Source organism: Pongo pygmaeus, chromosome 2, assembly GCF_028885625.2.
Source record: "Pongo pygmaeus isolate AG05252 chromosome 2, NHGRI_mPonPyg2-v2.0_pri, whole genome shotgun sequence".
In the NCBI taxonomy this organism is placed as follows: domain Eukaryota; kingdom Metazoa; phylum Chordata; class Mammalia; order Primates; family Hominidae; genus Pongo; species Pongo pygmaeus.
This window is the reverse complement of record NC_085930.1, coordinates 43,827,646-43,850,639: the sequence shown is the minus strand read 5'-3', so window position 1 is coordinate 43,850,639 and position 22,994 is coordinate 43,827,646. Positions and strand designations below refer to the sequence as shown.

General features: G+C 34.1%; 1 protein-coding gene across 3 annotated transcripts in view; it reads right to left on the bottom strand.

Moving 5' to 3' along the window:
• The window catches only part of NECTIN3 (nectin cell adhesion molecule 3), a 132,960-nt gene that overhangs the window by 71,444 nt on the left and 38,522 nt on the right, over positions 1-22,994 (bottom strand). For all 3 annotated transcript variants that reach the window (XM_054481521.2, XM_054481519.2, XM_054481525.2), the window contains exons 2-5: positions 20,842-21,183; positions 14,304-14,600; positions 11,019-11,136; positions 6,929-7,080 (exon numbers count right to left, since the gene is read on the bottom strand). In XM_054481521.2, the coding sequence (XP_054337496.1) occupies positions 6,929-7,080; positions 11,019-11,136; positions 14,304-14,600; positions 20,842-21,183 (909 nt within the window). The remainder of the gene's footprint in view (positions 1-6,928; positions 7,081-11,018; positions 11,137-14,303; positions 14,601-20,841; positions 21,184-22,994) is intronic.

Below are 22,994 nucleotides of genomic sequence, written 5' to 3'. Positions count from 1 at the left end.
CTTAGCCAGTAGCTCAAGAAAATAAAAAGAATAAAAAAATTAAAGTTTTTCTTAATATCCATTTTACCTATTAATAATATGGTTCATTTTTATAAGAGATGAGCATATCTTTAAAAGAATGAAAAACTATAGACTCTTGTTAAGTGGGCACAGTATAAGCTGTTGGTTTAATAATTCTCTCAAAAATATTTTCTTTAAATAAAACAGCTCAAAATTTTTGGAATGAGATATATAGTAAACACTATTATCTAGTAATTTAAAAAAATAAAAAAGCATATGTTTAAACTTATGTTAGCCTGATAGGCTATTACCAAAGGAAACTAACAGACAAAGTAGAAATATGTTATAAAGTAATAAAAATGTCATCACCATGTCTAACATCCTATGGGCAAGTTATCTAAACATTCAGAAATTTTAAAACTTCAACTATATCTGCAAAATTTAATGTCACTACTTTAGGATGGAGTCTCAAAAAGAACAGCTAATATTTTAGAGAGAACATTCTAATAATACTTAAATATTAGATGCAAATGAACCTGTGTATTGACATTAGATAACAGAGTAAATAGCCAGTAATATTAAAAAGCAACTAAACATAAATAGCAAAAATTAAAGACTGGTTAATTATCAATTAAGTAGTATTTATAGGTCATGTAACACAAAACTGTAGAGTTTGAAGAAAGGATAAGTTTAAAAATATTGTTTCCTTCACAGTGAAAGAAATAAATGACCCAAATGGTAATCTCCTATAATTAATTTTTAAATGAGTGGTACTGATAGAGCTTTAAAAAATGATTGTTAGAAAAATACTAAATCTACATGGGGTAAGTTATTCTAATATTACAAGCTAAACAAAAATACTTACTGAACAGGTTTCATCACGGAATGCCATATGTATAGAATGTGGTAAAAATTTAGCAAGTACAGTATAAAATTAAGTACAATATAACTAATTTTCTGAGTTTAAATTTATAACAGGTAACCCTGTCAAGTACTTTGAGATGAATATTAGTTATCAGAGTATATTTAAGTGAATCAAAGAAGTTTTAATTTATGAAAACATTCACTAATGGAACTAATTCAACCCCAAGAAAACAAGTGTAGAATTGAAGGATCGTGTCTAGTATAGAAGTAGTAAAGTCTCACGTAATTCAACTTCACAGCATTAGAACATTAAAAATATAGACTAAAAATTAAATAAGACAATTCATGTATTTTCTGAGGAAGCAGAAGTACCAGGAAAGTCAACTTTAATGCACTGAATGTCATCTTTATGATTCGCAAAGAAAAAAATATTATAATAAACTGGCATCAGCATATTTAAATTAAAGTAAAAATCATCTAATTATTTATACTTTAAATACTTTTCTGCCAGTAGAGTTTTAAAGTTTTTCATGGTTCTTTATATGCTAGTTTTTTTCAGAACAGTGACTATATTTGAGCTCTCACCAAATATGACGCATTTTTACCAAGTATCCTAAATAATGAAACCCTGACATTTATTACTTCTACTTGCAAATTTCTTTCTATGAACACAAATGGTCATCTATTGTCCATTTCACCCAGATTTAACAAAATATGGCTTTGAGAAAAATCTAACCAAAAGGGTTACTTTAAAATCTTATTTTTGTTGATGGTTCTAGAAATGTTTCAACCCACCATCCCACTCCTTAATCAGTGTTAAAAATAACTGAGCCTCACTAGTAATATCATTCCATGAAAGAGAGGCCATTTAATAGTTCATTATTTTGCATTTTAAGCAATGGAAATATGACAATGCATGCAAAATATTTTTTCTGTTTTCTAATTTACAATGACAGTCACAATTATTATAAGGCAGGACTATTTTTAATCACCATATCATGATTTTAAATCCTTCCCAAAAGTATTCCTCATTTTTCAGTTAGATATTATTTTTCATATTCTTTGCTGACTGTGTGATAAATGAGTATATAATGGATATAATGACTTTTATAGTTCTTCTCACCCAAATGAAGAACTTTAAGTTTCCTTTTCTAATGAGTTCTGCCAAACCGTAAAACAGTCATGTAATGCCCCGTAAAAGGCATATTTTAGTCTTCTAAGGTATATTTTTAGTGTCATAAAAATTAATTGGCTTATTTTTCTTTTAGACTTCATATGGGTTGTTTAAATATATGAAATAATGCATTTTAATGTTTAAGGATTGCTAAGTAAGCAAATTCTTAAGTTTGATACTACACTTGGATCCTAAAATCAATATGACCTGAAATTCAAGTTGTGCACAGGAATAAGGGTTTTAGACATGGGGCACTTATTTGACATATCAAAATTTGCTTTTCTAAATTTAAAGATAAGAAACAGGTATTAGTTAAGGGAAAAATATACATCAAAAGCAAACCAGAAAAACACAATTTCCAGTAGTCAGTAAGTACTAGTGAAAGAGCTACTATACCTCTTGAGAGTATTACTATTATATAATAGAGTACAATTTAATAACTGAGATTGAATATTGCAATCCTAAATGAAAAACCTGTTATCCAAAATCTTACATTTATCAATGTGGGAAAATGTGTAACAAAATTAAGAACAATTTCCCTCAGAGTTGCTTATTCTGTTCTGAGCAGAACTTTTCATCTCTAGTCCTAAGATGCATTTATTTTACATATATTAAAAATAATTTCTCAAATTTTTAAATATCTATTTTAATACTGAGGTAACATTTTTTTCCTACACGAAAATGTGTACATGTAACAATGAAAAAGATTAACTGGTCATTTATTTTGTGAATTATGGCTTCTTACTCTTGTAAAAGCCTACTAGGTTTTACTAAATAGTCATTCTGGAAAAGCAGCATTATACCTAGGATACCTGACATACTCCAAGCCGTTGTTAGATGAGTTAACCAATCTCAGGATAGTATGCTATGTAACAGACTCTGGATAGAAAAGTAAAGTCTAACTACTGATTACCAAAAAAAAAACATTCTCGGCAGGGTGCGGTGGCTCATGCCTGTAATCCCAGCACTTTGGGAGGCCGAGGCAGGTGGATCATGAGGTCAGGAGATCGAGACCATCCTGGCTAATATGGTGAAACCACATCTCTACTAAAAATACAAAAAATTAGCCAGGCGTGGTGGCGGCCACCTGTAGTCCCAACTGCTTGGGAGGCTGAGGCAGGAAAGTGGCGTGAACCCAGGAGGCGGAGCCTGCAGTGAGCCGAGATCACTCCACTGCACTCAAGCCTGGGTGACACAGCAAGACTCTGTCTCAAAAAAAAAAAAAAAAAAAAAAAATTCTCTGCTGGGTGCGGTGGCTCACACCTGTAATCCTAGCACACTGGGAGCCTGAGGTGGGTGGACTGCCTGAGCTCAGGAGTTCAAGACCAGCCTGGGAAACACGGTGAAACCCTGTCTATTCTAAAATACAAAAAATTAGCCGAGCATGGCAGCGTGTGCCTGTAGTCTCAGCTACGTGGGAGGCTGAGGCAGGAGAACTGCTTGAATCCGGGAGGCAGAGGTTGCAGTGAGCCAAGATAGCGCCACTGTACTCCAGCCTGGGCGACAGAGCGAGACTCTGTCTCCAGAAAAAAAAAAAAAAATTATCTCATATAATGCCACTTCTTCGAAAGTGCTGAAACTGTGATTTTGCTCATATTTACTCAAAATTTGATTTCCCTTTTTAAAGAGTTAAGTTACATAAAAGCAGATTCTGGATCTGTAAATTGATTCCTGATTGTTTTATTCCCAAATTTATTCATTCATGCAACAAAACTGTATTGAACGCCTATCATATGCTAAACATCATTGTAGATAATGGAAATATAGCAGTAAATTAAAGCAGCCTTTATGTTTAGACTTATGTTCTGAGGGTAAAAACAGACAAGCATATAAAACAATAAAATATGTAAACATTTTACATATTTACATGGCAATACATGGGGTTACATGGCAATACATGCTAAAGAGAAAAAGAAGGGGACCAATAGTAGCAAAGGGGTGAGAAGAGAGGGTATTTTATTTCAAATATAATCATGAAGGAAGACGTCACTGAAAAAGGTGAAGGTGAAGGCCTTAAGAAGTGAGGTAAAGAACTCTGATGATACCTGGTAAAAGCATTTCAGGCAGTGAAAACAGCAAATGCAAAAGACTCTGAGGTAGGAATGTGCCTGCTATGTTTGAAGAACAGCAAGGAGTCCAGTAGTGACTCAGCCAATGAGCAAAACATATAAGAAATGAAATTAGAGAGATCATCTGGAAAGAGGGCATGTACAGAGCCTTGCAAGTCATTGTAAGGATTTGGTTTTCATTGTGGGTAAAATGGGAAGCCCATGGAAGGTTTTGAGGAGAGGAGTGACATTAGCTGACATGTCCTTTAAAACAACTACCCTAGCTGCTCATTTGCTGACAAACTGAAGGGGGACAGAGGCAAAGTAGGGAGATTAAATGGTTATTGTAATAGTGAAATAAGAGTGGCTTATGGCTTAGACTAGTGTAGTAGTAGTAGTAGAAGAGTTGAAGAACTGGTAAGATTCTATATTTAACATAATGGAAGAGCTGGTATTGATTTGTTAATGAATTAACTAGGGTGTGAGAGAAAAAGCAAAATCAAGAATAACTATCAAGGGTTGTATCCTGAACAAATGTAAGGAAAGAAGTACCAGTAACTGAAAGAAGGAAGATGAGTACAGAAATATGTTTGGTATCAAGGAGCAACAGAAAGATCAGGACCTCGGTTTTGAATATGTTAAGTTGTAAATACCTATTAGACTACTACATAGAGTTTATGATCATTAATAGGCAATTGGACACACAAGTCTAGAGTACTGAACACTGGACTCAGAATGATAAAAGAGTATAAATTTAGGATATTATCAATTTAATCAGTACATACAAGAGTGTCCAAAATGAGCCTTGATATTTATTTATTTTTAATTTTTTTTTTTTTTTGAGACAGAGTTTTGCTCTGTCATCCATGGCACGATCTGGGCTCACTGCAATCTCTGCCTCCCGGATTCAAGCGATTCTCCTGCCTTAGACTCCTGAGTAGCTGGGATCACAGGTGCATACCACCATGCTGGCTAATTTTTGTATTTTTAGTAGAGACAGGTTTTCACCATAGTGGCCAGGCTGATCTCAAGCTCCTGATCTCAGGTGATCCACCTACCTCAGCCTCCCAAAGTGCTGGGATTACAGGTGTGAGCCACCACGCCCAGCCAAGCCTTGATATTTAAACGATTACATAGACATATTGAGTCTAAGGTTTACAAGTAATATCCCACACCAAATTGTGCAACAGAAACAAAATAAACAGTCCTTAAGTATATTTTAACTATGCATTTCCCTGGCTTATTCTCTAACTAAAGAGAGAGTAATATACTAATATGTAACCTCATTCAGATTTCCAGCCAAGCACAGTAGCTCACACTTGTAATCCCAGCACTTTAGGAGGTTGAGGTGGGCAGATCACTTGAGCTCAGAAGTTCAAGACCAGTCTGGACAACAGAGAGAGACCACCCCCATCTCTACAAAAAATACAAAAATTAGCTGGGCTGGTGGTGCGTACCTGTAGTCTCAGCTACTGAAGGCTGAGGTGGGAGGACTGCTTGAGCCTGGGAGGCAGAGGTTGCAGTGAGCTGAAATCACACCACTGCACTCACTCCAGCCTGGGTGACACAGCGAGACCATGTCTCAAAATAAAAAAAAATACAGATTTCCACCAAAGTACTGATACTGGCAGAAAGGGCTAGGGATGTATACAGCTCTAAGCTTCTTTCTAGAGTCATGCGAAAAAAAAAAAAAAAAAAAAGAAAGAAAGTTTGCACCTCTATCGTGTGCCAGGCACAATGCTCACTGCTAAGTATACAGTCGTGAATAAAGCAAGCACAAATTGCTGAATTGTGAAGATAAATAATAAGCAAAGAAATGAGCACACAACTAAAAACTGTGGTGAGTGCTGTAAGACAATATAATACGTGGTACTTTTCTTAGACTGATCACACAAGGACTGAGAATATAACACTTAAGCAAGCACAAAATTTCACCAAAACCTCTAATTTACCTAGTTTTAGATTTGAACAAAGATAAAACCCTTAACTATTTATTCCACAATTACCATACAAACCTGAGTTTCTTAGGTTCTCTTCCTTTTCCCTCTTAATTTTCCATTTGCTAGACAGGAAGATTGCTACATTCTTGTAATCAGTAAGGAGATGCTCAAAATATTTTATTGAATTTTTATAAATAAGCATTCTATTGATAATTTATTACTTGCAGCCGCAACCAGGAAAAGATGTATTTTTAGCTCTCTATTTTACGAATGCCAAAATTTACACTCAGCCAGATTAACAAAAATATTCACAGTGAAACAAACAGAATGTGAAAAATCTAAGCTATTAGTAGTTTAAGGACAATAAAAAACATCATAAATTTTATTTCATTAACACATTTTCAGTAGCATTCCTATTTCACCTCTCAGTAATACAATATGGTATAGTCCCATATTAAGTGGGGAACAATGCCATTTAACAAGCCAAGTCATCAAATTTAATATTCCATTTTATTTACCAGACAACTGTGTACAAAGTGGCCATCAAAGCAAAAGAAAAAATCACTATTTGTTCTTAGTGTAAAGATAAAAGAATCTAGAAAGTCATACTATGTATTAAAGAAACAGTACTGTTGAACTGAAAAATTAACTATATGTACAGGCATCAAAATGTAAATAAACTTGTTGCACAGACACTTTGACATTTCAATAAAGGATGCCACATTACATACCTATCTCAGGATAGGATTCTTTTATCATATTCCTTTTAGGTTATTTGGAAAAACTTCACACTGAGGAATCTGTATCTTTACAAGTATAAATTATTGCTTAGGATCATACTGTTATTATGATTATTCAGAAATGTTTTAAATAACTCATTTTGCAAGCAGATAGTAACTTACCTGATATGTAGATGACTTTTTGGTCACTTCTTTGACCAAGGGAATTGGTCACTTTACAGATATAAACACCAGAATAATTGAAAGTCAATGGATGGACAAAATGAAGAGTATTGTCTGAAGCCAATAAACCTTCAGGCCATTGTCCATCCAACCTAGATTTTAAAACGCATAAAATTATTTTAAATATCTTCAGACTATATTTATTGACAGCTAGTTAAAATGAGACATTATATGTTTGAGATGTTAGTCAAAATAAAAAAGCATCTCAGACAAAATTCACTATGAAAGTATAAAAAAAGCAACAAATTTTCATTTTAATAAAGATGAACGAATAAAGGCCATTAAGAACACCCATTCTTCCAAAATAGCAGTCCATGTAAGAGTGGCTCTGCCAACATAATAAAACGGGAGAAAAGCAGAGAAAAAATATAATTTAAAAAATTTTATTCAGAAAACTGGAAGTTAGAAAAATATATTATTTGAAGACATACATACATATCAAATAAATTAAAATTCTCATTGAATCAGAGATCTAGTCATGACATATCTACAATTTTCTTCATGCAAAGTCATCTCACTTAAATATGTAATGTTTTAGCACCCTCTATAATATATTTATAGAGCATCATTTAATGCTAATGCAAATAGACACTGTGCTCTATCCAAAGATAGTTTCTAAAACAGCAAAATGGGTCTTCCTATAAAATAATTTCATTTGTAAGGTGGGCATCTGCGACAATAAAAACCAAGACACCATTTGGTATCAATAACAACTCTCTAAAACAGTATTTACACTAATTTGGCTAAGAGGTCCTATACCTAGTATACATATTACTCTAAACCATGTAGAGTCCCACTATGAGAACTCTAAAGCCATTCACTGTAATGAACTAAGCATACTGCTAAAAATCACTTTTCTAACCTGAGGGTAACAAAAAAAACAACAAATAAGTGTTTTTAAAGCTTAAAGGTTTTTTTTTTTTTGCTTGTTTTTGGTTTTTTTAAAGAGGATAAGGCCAGGCACAGTGGCTCACACCTGTAATCCCAGCACTTTGGGAAGCCGAGGCAGGCACATCACTTGAGGTCAGAAGTTAGAGATCAGCCTGGCCACCATGGAGAAACCCTGTCTCTACTAAAAATACAAAAATTAGTTGGGCATGGTGGCGGGTGCCTGTAATCCCAGCTACTTGGGATGCTGAGGCAGGAGAATCACTTGAACCCAAGAAGGGGAGGTTGCAGTGAGATGAGATGGCACCACTGCACTCTAGCCTAGGTGACAGGGTGAGACTCTGTCTCAAAAAAAAAGAAAGAAAAGATTAAAAAGTCAAGTAAACCTAGGTGCTCAACTACTACAGTTTAGGCTAAGTAGATTTTCAAAAAGTTTATTCACTTATTCCTTCATTCAATTACTAGGAGCCCACTATTTGCCATACTCTGCTTTGCTGGTGATGCTGAGATACAGAAGTAAATAAAATGTAGTCTCTATATTCAATTATGTAAGCACATAGAACATTGACAAATGATTACACAGGGAATAAGAACAAACAATAATAAAAAGGTAGAAAGAAGCAAATCAACACTGAAGAATAGATAGAATAATTTTGTTTTGCAATCTCAACTGTAGTGAGTGGTAAAATAATCTGTAAAATCTTTTGGAGTTGGTAGTACTTCAATTCAGCACTGAAGGATAAAGATAATATGCTTACATGGTTTAAAAAACAAAAACAAAAGCACCTAACCTTTTTCTTTAGAAGGCTTTGGAAAGAAAATTTTTGCAAGTATCGGCTTTCAAAAGGTAAACTCTTTCTACAAGGATAACAATGAAAATAAACTATATATGTCTTAACAACTACCTTTGTACTTTGGGCTCAAAGTTTTAATCCCTTTAATTATCTGAGAAATTGTAAAATAACTTAGAGTTAGAAATATCTAAATATCACATTAAACCTACAACAAAAGCATCTTCTATGCCCTTGTGTCTATGTTACATGACTTATATTCATTGTCTGTACCTCACAAAAACTCTATGAAGTACTGTTACTGGCAAGGAAATTTAGGATTAGAGGGGTTAAATGACTTACTCAAAAAAGACATCGGAAGTTTAGACACTGGGATGAGAATCCAGAGTTGTACGGCTTTTAGAAACACTCTATCAAATAAAAATCTTAACTAATGACTGCTTCCCATTTAAAAAAAAATGTAAATGAAGAAGGTTTTCTCTACCTTTAAAATAGTATCCACGCTTAAAGACAACTGATTGACCAGATACAGTGCTTCCTAACTCCCATAAAATCCCACCAGAAAGAGTACAGAAATCAAAACGTTATTAAAAATCCTAGAGAAAACAGGAGGCAGAATTCAACAGACAAGATGTTTCAACACACTTTTAGAAGACAGAAAATAGATTTAAAAAACAATATATGCCTTAGGTCAGTGTTTCTCAACCCAGGGATGCTTCAAAACATCTTACAATTCACAGGATTGCCCACTACAAAAAATAATTATCGGCCTAAAATATCAATAGTGCCAAGGTTGAAAAGTTGTACTTTAGGGTGAAGAGTTGCTTATGAAAAACACATGGATGAGAAAGCAGCCAATTTGGTCCAAAGAATCCAAAAAAAAATTTGGAATTCAACTCACTGTACCTCAGAAAACTAGAAGGAGGCCAAGAGCAAGTTAAAAGATACACAACAAAACAACAGATTCCTCCCGACTCTGTACAAATATCAGACATTTATCTCTCGGGCAAAAAAATGCAGGTTAATTGTAGAAATAAACTGGCCACAAAATAAAGACTTCCACTCTTCTATTAGTGATATCTGGAGCCTCCCCAGGAAAATAATCACATCTCTACCTGATTACTCTAAGTGGAATCTAATGAGCAATCCTCGCTGCAGAGAGCGTCCACTAAGCATTTTATTTTAATGCTTCACTGTGAAAGACTAAACAACCAACAAGATTAAGAAATACCTACATAATGAAAGACCAAACCAAAAAATAAAAGAACTTAGAGGGAAAAGAGACAGTACGAAGAAAGCAGAAAAAAACTATCTGGGGAAGAAATAATTCCAGTATCCCTGGGAAGAAACAAGAAAGATACTACACTCATAAAATAAGAAAAGGGTGCTATGAAAATAACATATTTTTATTGTTGGCCTATTTTCAGTTTATAAGAGCATCTTCTCGTTCTCTAACGAATATTCAATGAGAAGATGCTCCGTCTCATGAGAAGATGCTCTTAAAAACTGAAAACAGGCCAAAAAAAGTTTTTATATCATTAAGTCAATGGAAAATTTTTTAAAAAATCAAGAAAACCTTCTAGGAAGAATAAGACCATCTGAAAATATAAAAGAAAGGATATTTATTATACAATAAACAAGAGTTCCAAAAAGAGTGAACAGGAATAAAAAAGAGGGAAATGACCAAAAAATAAGAAAATTATTCAAGTTGATAGATACATCTGGAGATCAAAATAGGCCCTAAATACTGACAAAATATGAATAAAAACCTTGGTATAACAGTTTGAAATTTCAGAGAAAGAAAAATATGCACATAGTAACTACACAAGTAAAAAGAGGCAAATATTAGCCATTAGGAAAACAAATGGCTATAGACTAGAGAAAACAGAAGTCTGGTATACTACTACTTAGCTCTTAGTAACATCTACCTGTCCTAGAGAAGCAAACAGTGGTTACTGAGTTTAACTAAAAATAGCTAAAATTTCGTTTGGACTATGAAAGGTAGGAATGTGTGTATATGGGTGTGTTTGTAAATGAAGGAGTAGACATAAAATTATAATTATTTATCTAAGAAGTCAATAGACAATGTTAAAAACTATTAAGTAGTAGCAGCTTAAAACCTCTGACTGTAAATAACCATAAGAAACTGCTAAAATTGCTAAAGTAGCCTCTAAAGATCAGAACTGAGGGGGTAGGAAGGTGGGGACAGGTGGGGCAGGATAAGACAGAAAATTTAATTAAAACTTTCTGCTATTACTATAATCATGTATTATATAGATAAAAACAATTTAGAATGGGGGTTTAAGAAGGTTTCACTTTTAGATAATTTCTTTCGAAGTATATAACATTACCTGCTCCACACAGATTTGAAGGGTGGTGGATTTGCATCAGCATTACATTTGAGATTAACACCTTTTCTTCCTACAAACCAATTTCCATCATATCCTGTTACCGAAACTTCAGGAGCATCTATAAAATAAATGCATAACAGGACAGATTACCTTTTGTTAATGATAAATGCAATATACATGATAAAATATTAAGATAATAGACAAAGCCTTAGAAGAACAGGAATCATTTTTCCTTAGTCTCAACATGTATAATCAATATGGAAGACACTACTCCATAAGTATTGGCTGACTGAAAGAATAAAATGGAGAATGAGTACCCCCTAAACAGGCAATTCTATTACATACAGTTTGAGTAATCAGAAACGCTGAATGTTAAGGAATATTCATAAACCTATAATCACCAAAAGCAAAATGTAAGAATCCTATTATGCGAGATGTAGAGATACAGGAACAAAGCAAATACATTATAGTATTTAATTAAATAAGACATGGCATTTAAGTACCATGTAGTACCAAGTAACCATATAAAACAGTCTTTAAAGAGATATTTAATCTAAAAGGAAATAACTTCTAAGAGATATCAGGTCAATTACAGTGACTAGATTCCCTATGTTACAATTAATTAATATATTGGGGGCATGCAGAGATGTGACACAGGCTTTTCATGACTACATACTTAAAACTGAAGTAAATTAGCTAGGGCTTCAAATGTACTAAAACATGAATTTTCATCCATTCCATGTACCCAAAAGTCTTTTAGCGTATGTGTAACGTAACTAGTTGAATGAGCAATTATCCATATCTACCAGCAATATAAATATATACTTCCAAACTACTAAGTCCAATACCTATCATTCATTCAACCATCATTCTGTTTAGCTCCTAATAAGTGCCAGGCATGGCACTTAGAAATAATACACTGTTTTGGCCCGGCGTGGTGGCTCACGCCTGTAATCCCAGCACTTTGGGAGGCCAAGGCGGGAAGATCATGAGGTCAGGAGATTGAGACCATCCTGGCTAACATGGTGAAACCCCGTCTCTACTAAAAAATACAAAAAAAAATTAGCCAGGCGTGATGGCGGGTGCCTGTAGTCCCAGTCACTCGGGAGGCTGAGACAGGAGAATGGCATGAACCCGGGAGGCAGAGCTTGCAGTGAGCCTAGTTCGTGCCACTGCACTCCAGACTGGGCGACAGAGTGAGACTCCGTCTCAAAAAAAAAAAAAAAAAAGAAAAAAAAAGAAATAATACACTGTTTTAGGTGTTTGGTATACACACAGACTTTATATACATAAAATTTATATTCTAATAGTAATAGGGAAGATGACATTTAAAAATACTTAACTAAAACTCCTTATGAGGGCCAAGAAGAAAAAGAGTAGGATGCTAAGAGAGAATATAAAAAGAAAGGCCTAATTTAAGTTGGGGATGGGGCTGGAGGTGATAAAAGGCTTCCCCAAGGAAGTGCTAGTTATGTATGATGCAGAGACTCTCTAGCTTTCTGTGAGCTACATAGAAAACTAAGTTAGCAGCACATGATCTGATGAGAAGCTAGAGAGAGAGACCAGATCAGTCTTTACCTCTGCCAGGGAAGACTGTCCTACTGGAAAGCAAAATTTACAAAATAGTGGTAAAAAATTGAACTTTTAATAAGGTACAATTATCTTAGAAATTAAAAAAAAACACCAAAGATTAACAAACATTTTTGTAACTTAAAAGTTGTACTAAAAAATGTTGCTGAAAAGAACAGTCCAGATATCTGTGAGTTTAGGCATTAAAGTATCCCAAGAGGATATCTCTAAATATTGAGGTATAAATTTGTGCTATAAGACAATATTTAAGTTTGTTTACATGTCTTATAGGTCTCCAATTTACAAAAGGAAAAATGTCATGACTATTCTAAGAACATTTTAGGAGTAAGCCAATAAATCAAAACCATGTTATAAACACTTACATTAGAAGAAAGATATCTAAGATTTCATTCAAGCAAACAAAAACAACCAAATTGAAAATATCAGTCATTATTAGACACTGGAAAGGTAAAGATATATGGATATGCAAAATACATTAACTTCCAATTGGGATCTGAATTTTATGAGAAAAAGAAAAAAGTTAACACTCTGTAAAAGCAAGGTAGGAAAAGGAAAAAGAAAAATTTTAACAGGATTCTCCAGAGAATTGAGAAAAGATGGTATTAGCATTTAAGAATGCAATGGTAGTAACATTTTGTAAACTATAGCTTTTCAAGTTAACCCTATAAAGGTTGAAAAAGATCCTGGGAATTAGCTTTAAAAACGATTACACCAAGTGTAATGAATATGTGTAATTTAAAACTCCATGCATGTCATATCAAAAAGCAAGTAAGTAGCAACAACAAAGAATAGAACTCCCTCAAAAACACCTAGATTTATAATTTGCACATGGATAGAAGTAAAAGCAGAACCTAAATACTTTTTCTAATGTTCCTAATTTTCATTATCTTTGCTATAAGCTATCTGCAGGCATCACCTTTTCTACTACTTGAAATTTTTAAATGGTATACAAATCACAAAGAATGTATTAAATACTAAGAAACTTCTCAAACTAATTAATATGCATATAGGAAAGTCAAAGAAAATAAGGCCACATGCAGTGGCTCACGCCTGTAATCCCAGCACTTTGGGAGACCAAGGCAGGAGGATCACAAGGTAAGGAGATGGAGACCATCCTGGCCAACATGGTGAAACCCCATCTGTACTAAAAATACAAAAATTAGCAGGGCGTGGCAGTGCACGCTTGTAATCCCAGCTACTTGGGAGGCTGAGGCAGGAGAATCACTTGAACCCGGGAGGCGGAAGTTGCAGTGAGCAGAGATCACGCCACTACACTCCAGCCTGGTGGCAGAGCAAGAGTCCATCTCAAAAACAACAACAACAAGGAAACAAGATGGGGAGCACTGGTGAAACTGAATAACAGCTCAATTAATTAGAATGTAGAAGTTGTTTATCCTTCAGCATTGTACATTTTGAGGGACAAGTTGCCATAACTCCCTAAGTCCAGCCTACTTTTAAGATCTTAAAAGGAAATGGTTATATAATTTTAAGTTGGAGAGCAACTTTAAAGTCCTCTGTCCATCTTTACAAAAGTGATTAAAAATGTTTTGGTTAAATGAAATTTCCATGAAAACACAAACAAAATTAAAAGAAAAACAAAAATAAACAAGGAAAAGCTATTAAATATTCAAACTAAAAATAGTTTGATAAACATGCTGACAAATATTTAAAAAGTAAATGTTACCATTTACTTACACTGTATGTCTAATATGAAAGAGTATCGGATGTCCTTTTCCAAGGCTGGATGTTTTACAACACAAGTAATTCGCCTTCCTCTAGCAAATCTGGTTGGAAATAGCTTGTACTGGCTGATAATTGTTTCCGTTTCATTTGGAAAAGAAGTTGTAGTGGATTCCATTTCACCAAGATCACCTTCCCAGTCAATACGTGCAACGGGTTTTCCAGTGGCTGCGATGCAAATGGCTGCTACTGTTTCATTTCCTCCATCAATTAAAGAATCTGGCCCTTTTATCAGGCTCACAGTGGGTTCAACTGTTTAAATATTTTTTTAATAATTAGTTACAGTCAAACAAGAATATGTTTATATCTTTCCAAGTCCCATCTAAACATATTTCACAAGCTTAAGGACAACTGCATATAAAATCTACACACACTTTTTAGGTAATGCCATTGTCAATTACACTCTTGGAAAAAAAGATCATAAGCTAGGACAAATGAGACCATGAATTCATACCACCACTACAAAGATGGCTCTACCTGATAAAGATACACATTCCTTTAGGAACGATGAATTCCTTCCAGCTTAATATATACAAAAAATTTCTGTGAACGAGATCACAATTCCCTTTATGAGATTAAAGGTATTACTTCTCCGGAAGATAAGTTTTATATACATATTATATATCTATATCTCTTCATTTTACAGCAAAAAAATTTTAAAGCAAATACTTTTAAAAATAAGTTATGATTATGACTTACTGTTAAAATGTTAAGAAATAAAAAAAGTTCCTCTGAGCATACCCATTGGAGATGAAATGTTTTTCTTGGCCCAGTAAGTGACTCAGTAATTTCATTTAAAACACTGCCTTTTGAACTTTCAACCTTTAACTACTCATATATCCAAAAGAACCAATTAGGGCTGCTGAACGTGTTCAATTACTTTTACTTACAAAATATACTTTAAGCTCATCCTAACATGTACCATCACTAATAGTTAAGTTTACTGGAATGTACATACCACCTATTTTCTTCCAATATAAGAAAGTTCCTCAGCAGGGTAAAGTAACAATGTTAGAACCTCTCAAGCTACTCTGCCCCCAATATCTCTTAGTTATCTTTTCACATTTTCCAGCAATTGTTAGGTGCTTCTGTGTAAATTCCTCAGTACTGACTTCATAAATTTTGTGTCCAGTCTTTAGTTTACTGTGTGCATTGAGTTTTTATTTCAATGATTTTTTTTTCATTTCCAGGACTTCAAGTTGGTTCTTTCAATACCATCTGTTCTTGATGGTATTGAAAGAACCAATTTTTATTTCACATTTTACTTGGAAACCTATTTTTATTTCACATTTTACTCTCATGGATATGACTATTTTCCTTATGTAGTTCCTTTCATAAGATGCATTACTGTAAAATAACAAATGAAAAAGTACATGCAACACACACAATGAACAATTTTATAGCAAACATCCATATAACCACCACACATCTTAACAAACATTATTACTGGAACCTCACAAGTCCCTCATGTTCCTCTACTGTATCTTAAAAACCTGCCTGCCTCAATGTGAAACTATTATATTGACTTTGGAGATCAATGGTTTATTTTTCATTATAGTTCTACAACCAACACATGCAAATCTAAACAACACAGTTTAGCCTGTTTCTGAACTTTTTAAGAATGGAATTGGACCACATGTATTTTTGTACTTTTTCTTTGACTCAACTTTATGTTCTGGAGATTCATTCATATTGGAATATTTAGCTTTAGCTTATTGTTTTTGGAATTCATTTTTTTACTTTTTTATTTTTAGATCATTTGGATTTACATACAATTGTATATATTATTAGTTTTAATTGCTTTATAGTTTATTAATGGACAATGGAGTTCCTGTTTCATCTGAACAATTTTACAAGAAACATTTCCATTCATGTATCTTAGCATATTTGTGCACAAGTATATCCCTAGAATTGCTACTACTTATTTTCAACTTTATCAGATAATTTCAAAAACCTTTCCACAGTACCAATTTACTCCCAATCTTAGAGCTCCTGCTGGTCTATATACTCACCAGCTGATATTGTCACCCAGCTGATATTATCACAGACTTCTCAATGTTTGCAATCTGATAGGTATATAACGGTATACCACTGAGATTTTTAATATCTCAGATTATGAATGAGGTTGAAGATCTTTTCATATGTTTATGAGTCATTTGGAATCTTTTCTTCTGCAAAATGCCTATTATAGCCAGGTGTCTATTTTTTTCTTACTGGTGAGTAAAAGTCCTACATAAATTTGGGAAAACAGTCATTTGTGATTACACGTGGTGCAAATACTACATTCCTTAAATTTGGTTCTGCTACTACCACTCCATTGAAACTCTAATGTCATCAAAGACCCCTAATCTAAAACTCAACACTTTTATATCTAGTATCTTTAACTTTGTAGAATTTGATACTTCAGCACAGCTCTTCCCAATCAGTTGAAAAGAATTAAATCCTAATGTGTTAAAGTATTTGTTGTAAGTAATAAATTAATTCCTAGGCTATGGATTTAGAATGACACTAGCTAAGTGCTGTCGTTAAGAGAAACTAAAAAATAGTCAAAACATTTTCTGTAGGGCTTACTTCTTACTGTGGAAATGGCTGCTAGAATAACATTTTCTTAAAAACTTTCATATCTTTTCTTGATATGATATTACTCTGCCTGAGTTCTTCTCATAACTCTCTCTGAAAGCTCTTCCTATTTTTTCTAACCCCTTCCTTTAAATAAATAATCAGTCCTGGGCCTGCAATTACTTTTGTATCTCACTTAAAAACTTTTATCTGATAAACACTACTACCCAGATGATTCTGAACTTTCCCCAATTTTAATACAAGGCTTGATGCTTCAGCTTCTAACTACCTACACCTGGTTATTTCCACCTATAGACCCTCAAACTCAATAAACCTAACACCAAAATTATTTTATCCTCCCAATCACCAACACCTGTTTTTCACTCAGCTGTGCCCATTTAACTAGCAGTAACAGAATTTAATCACAAACTTTCAAAAGCTATTACTGTTCAAACTTTCCTTACTTCTTATATAGAATCAGTTACAAAATTGTGCTAATTATTCCTCTGTAATAGTTCTTATCTTCATTCATGTGGCAGAAATTACAAAATTAATTGCAAGTTTTCATGGCTTCATGGCTGCGACATTATGATTTAAGGACCTCTTCATTTCAATTGATCAAAAACACCAGACCCACTTCCTAATCTTGTCATCACAGTACTCTCTAAATCAGGTCAGCCGTGAGTTAGGCATTCCTCTATGTGATGTGATCAAAGCGGTGTTTCTCAAACTTCACTGTGTACATAAGTCACTGGGGAATCTTGCTAAAATGCAGACTATCATTCAATAAGCCTAAGAGGGATCTGAAATTCTGTATTTCTAACAAGTTCCCAAGGGATGCCAATGCTGCTGGTCCAAGAACTACATTTTAAACAGCAAGGGGCTGAGAATAGAAGACAGGTGAGAGGCAGCACAACTACTGAATACAAATATGAATTTCCAGTAATATAAAGCTCAAATTCCCTATCCCAGCATTTAAGTTACTTTAACGTGGTCCTACTCTATAATTCTAAACTTTAATTCTTGTACTTCATATAAATCCTTTGAACAATCAATAAATTACTTATTCAGTGTTCTACTAATACAGGACTCTCAACAGGGGGTGATTCCCCACTAACTCCTGCTCTCCTCTTGAGGACACTTGGCAGTGTCTGGAGACATTATGAGTTTAACTGAGGAATGCTATTGGCATTTACTGGCATAGTGTTTAGAGGCCACGGATGCTGTCTACAACGAATAATACAGCTCACTACAACAAAGAATTCTGCCCCCAAACTTCAACAATACTGGGGTTAAGAAAACTTTCCCTTAATGTATAGTGGTCCCTTAGTATTCTGCGGTGGGGTAAGGGTTGGTTCCAGTGTCCCTGAGTATACCCAAATCCATGCATACTTAAGTCCTGCAGTTAGCCCTATGGAACCTGTGTACAGGAAAAGTCGGCCCTTCATATATGCAGGTTTCACATCCCACAAATACTCTATTCTCTATTTGCAGTTAGTTGAAAAAAAAAATCCATGTATAAAGGGACCCACACAGCTCTAACCCATGATGTTCAAGGGTGAACTGCATATCATTTTCTGTTTTCCCTGCCTTGGTTCACATACTATCACAATCCTAGAATACCATTTTCATATTCTTTCATTTTTGCCTACCCAAAACCTACTCACACCACTGAGGACTGACTCAACTATTTATCCTACGAAATATTTCTTTACTACCAAGTTCACTAATCCATTCCTATATCCTACTCAAGTAACACCGTATGACTGCTATATATTTGAAACTCTTATTGGCTTTAGGGACATAAAATTAAATTTTTAAATGCACACTCTCCACTACATGTTTATAGTGGAGAAAACATAATAGTGTGGTAACTGCTACAATAAAGATATGTTCAACATAACAATGACAGCCAAAAAAGCATTAGATTTGGGGAAAGGGGTCAAGAATGGCTACTAAAAGGATGTGATTTGATGAATAATAGTTACATGGAAGAAAGAAAGGCCAGAAAAAAAGGCAATCCAGGCAGAAAGACAAACACCCATAAAAGCATAGGTTAAAAGAAATGCAAATAGTTTACAATGATGATAAGACTTGGGTTTTTGAAAAAAGAGAAGCAAGGAGAATAGATGAAGCGAAAGAAGTAGGTGTGGACAACATAACGCCTAATCTTGTAACAAACAGCCTGGATTTTAAGCCAATTAAAGTATTGTATTAATTTAGAGGGAACTACTAAAATTTAAAGCAAAATAAAAAGTGATTTGATCCCCATGAGCTTGCTCTTTCACATGCAAAGTACTTGTTATTTATTTATTTATTTATTTTGAGACACAGTCTCATTCTGTTGCCCAGGATGGAGTGCAGTGGTATAATCTCGGCTCACTGCAACTTCCGCCTCCCAGGTACAGGTGATTCTCAAGACCCAGCCACCCCAGTAGCTGGGATTACAGGCATGTACTACCATGCCTGGCTAATTTTTGTATTTTTAGTAGAGATGGGGTTTTGCCATGTTGGCCAGGCTGGTCTTGTACTCCGGGCCTCAAGTGATCCACCTGCCTCAGCCTCCCAAAGTGCTGGGATTACAGGAGTGAGCCATACAGTACTTTGTGTTACCTTTTTTTTACTGATGTCCTCCATGTGAGTTTTCAGATATTCATGCCTTGCCTTCTAATCAGAAAATTTCTCAAAAACATCAATCTCTTAAATGTAAGTTACATTTCCCCATAGCTCTTAGGGCAGTGTCTTAAATATACTAAGCCTCAAATATCTAATTAAAAGAATATTTCTCAACATGAAAAAATATATAATAAATTTGGACAAAATTGCTGTCCTATACTTCAGAGACACTAATATTATGACCTTAAACATTAGGAGCTATTAACTTGTTTGCTTCTCCAGGAAGCAGACACTGTGATGTGAGAAGTACAAAAGGTTTACCAGGGAGTGATAACTGGGAGAAAAGGGAGAAGGAAGAATGAATTGAGTAAGGGGAGCTATCAGTACCCTGACAAAGTCTCCATTCAGGCCAATGGGCATATTCCATTAAAGGAGTCCACTTTGGGTGAAACTCTTCACACCACTATCTTGTTCAATCACTGGCCCCAAGAAGAGCTTACCCCTGGCTACCACTGCCTCACTTAGTCACTGGCCTGAGGTCACTCACAAAAAGAATAGCCCTGAAAACTGAAGTAATCTTAAAGGACCTAACAGCTGGAAGCTGTCAGCTACCCACACTGCCAGTAGCTGTTTGAGTAAGAATCTAAGCAGTAGATCTTCATGTGAGCAGCCACCAGTTGCTATTGCTCCTCAATCTTCATTTCTATCATTTCAAAAGTACTTATCAGCATTTCCAAATTGGTTTACATTTCACTGCAAGTAGCTTAAAGTTAACGAGTTTTTTCAACATTTTACCATAAACTTTAACAGGTATCATACGAAATAGTGGAATATCACTATTATGAGCAAAAGCACCATATTCAGATAGCTATGCAAATCTAAAATAGCAGGAATAAAATGTGATATGAAATAGTAAAACGAGATGTCAATGGCTCCTAGATGCAAAACTCAATTTTTTAAAAATGAAAAAACTTAAGATGGTAATTTGATTAAAGGCTGAAAATTTGAGGGGAGGTAATGAAAAAGATGTCACAGAAACTCAGAACTTAGTATATAATTAAAACTCATCACTATCTTTCATAAAGAAACTAGCTAAAACTATGTAGCACTACATAGATAAGTGGGTATATATAGACAAGATTTTATTTAAAGGGAACCTAGAATCATAAATTTTAAGAAGGATCTTGAAAAATCATATTTGAATTATTTCACTTTAAACCTAAAGTTAAATCAAATTTCAACCATTTTAATTTCTTAAAAATATTTTTATTATAATCTTCACCACTATCACCAAAATACATAATTCAAGCATACCTACCTAACACAGTTACAGTTGTAGAGGACTGGGCATTTCCAAGCGGGAATGTAACAGCTTTGCAGATGTATTTTCCAGAATCAGAGAATCCTATGTTATGCAGAGTAATTGTTGCATCATTAAGTGAGTAATTTTTAAACAAGACTCTTCCCTGATATTCTCCTTGAACAGAGAATCCATATTGGGGATGGTGAACTGCAACAGTCTGTGAACTTTTGCCATGTATCTTCTCCCATGAAATTTGCGTTATGGTTTCATTTACTTCAATTAAACACTTTAATGAAACATTCTTTCCCCATACAGCTGTGACATGTGGCTCCACAATAATTGGTCCAGCTAAGGCACCTATGGAGGAAAAAAAAAGTACTACAATTTTTAAAATAGAAAAAAGTGGTCAACACTCTCCTCCCTTCCTGACCCCCTGTGTAACTATCTCTAGCTACACACACACACACACACACACACACACACACGCACACACACACATGCACTCACACGCACCACACACAAAATGTACAACTGAGTAACAAAAAGAAATGAACTAGGTATTTTCTGGGCTTGATATGAGATCCAAATGTGACTGTCAAATAAATTAACAATACACCAATATGTGTTGCAGTGAAAAAAGCACTAGATTAGGACCGAGTTGACTTGGAAGTACAATCTATCCTCAATCAAGCCTTCACATGAGTTCCCAGCTCCGGCTGACACTTTGACTGCAGCCTTGTGAGAAAGACTGAGGTAGAAGATTCAGTTACGTCATGCCTGGATTCCTGGCACACAGAAACTGTGAGATAATAAATGGGTATTGTTTTAAAGCCATTATGTTTTGGGGTAAATTTTTTACACGGCAATACATAACCTATGCATGTAGGATCTCCCAAACCAAATATAATACCAAAGTATCTTCTTTTGGAGGGTCCCTATGTCAAGTATCTCTACTGAAAAGTCATTAAAGACAGATAAATTGCCAGAAAATATTAATGAAGAAATGCTTATATAAATGTAAAATAATTTTGTTTTTCCATTTCAGGGTTAAGAAAAAAAATTTCACAAGCAAAAGTTAAAATGACATCAAACTTCTTCAGTATAATACGTATTTCCTTCCTAAAAGCAATAGAGCAAAACTTACAATGTTTTGAGGGATATAAAACTAACATTCATGACTACTATAGTCAAGCAAGATGCTGCTCATTGACAAGTATATCAGAATATGTATAACAAGTCCTTGGAGGTCTACAACTCACGTATGTTCTCTAACAAAATAAGTGAACAAATACACAAACCAAGAAGTAAACCAAAATAAGCACTCAAAAATGGAAATCGCATAAACAATACCTTTAAAAGTTACATCTAATTAATATTTTTAAATGAATACAGAAATGCAGAAGGGCATCACCAGATAATCAAGAAAAATGCATTTAAACATGTTCAAACACATCCAAATATGTTAAAAAAAACTTTATGCAATATTATTTCCCTTAATCTTTTTTAGAGGAATAAACAAAAACAAAAAAGTAAATTAGAAGGCAAATTTTATCACCTAAGAGATGATTGAAGATATTACAATAAGGGACTGACAATTCACACTGACTACACTTAACAGCTACGAATTTAAGTTTCAGTTTTTTAACCATTGCTTCAAAAAAGTATCAGGCCCTGAAAATTTACTATCATGTTCTATAATCTCCTAGAGTACAGATAATTACTAAGCTTTTAAAATTACTCCAAGATATATGAAATGTGAAAGTATTCTAACGTATTTTAGCAACCTATCACAAGCTGGGTACTTTATAAACAAATAAAAAAGTAGTCTCATGAATATTAATAAAAAATTTCATTTATTATGAAATAATAGCTCTGTACTTAAGAAAACTACACAGCCAAGTAGGACTATTCTAAGAACAAAGGATATTTTTAGACTACTCATCACATTAAAAGCTCACATGACTTTCTTATTTGATGTTAAAAAGGTATTTAATAAAACTTAACATTTACTATCTGATTTAAAATGAAAATCTAACTAAGAAAAGGATTCTTAATAAAGTAGATTCTTCTCAAATCAGTGGCCATTATCAACACTAAACAGAAAGAGGCATGGGTATTAAAAAAAGATTAAGACAAGATGGTGCACTATCATTGTTCAACTGAGACTG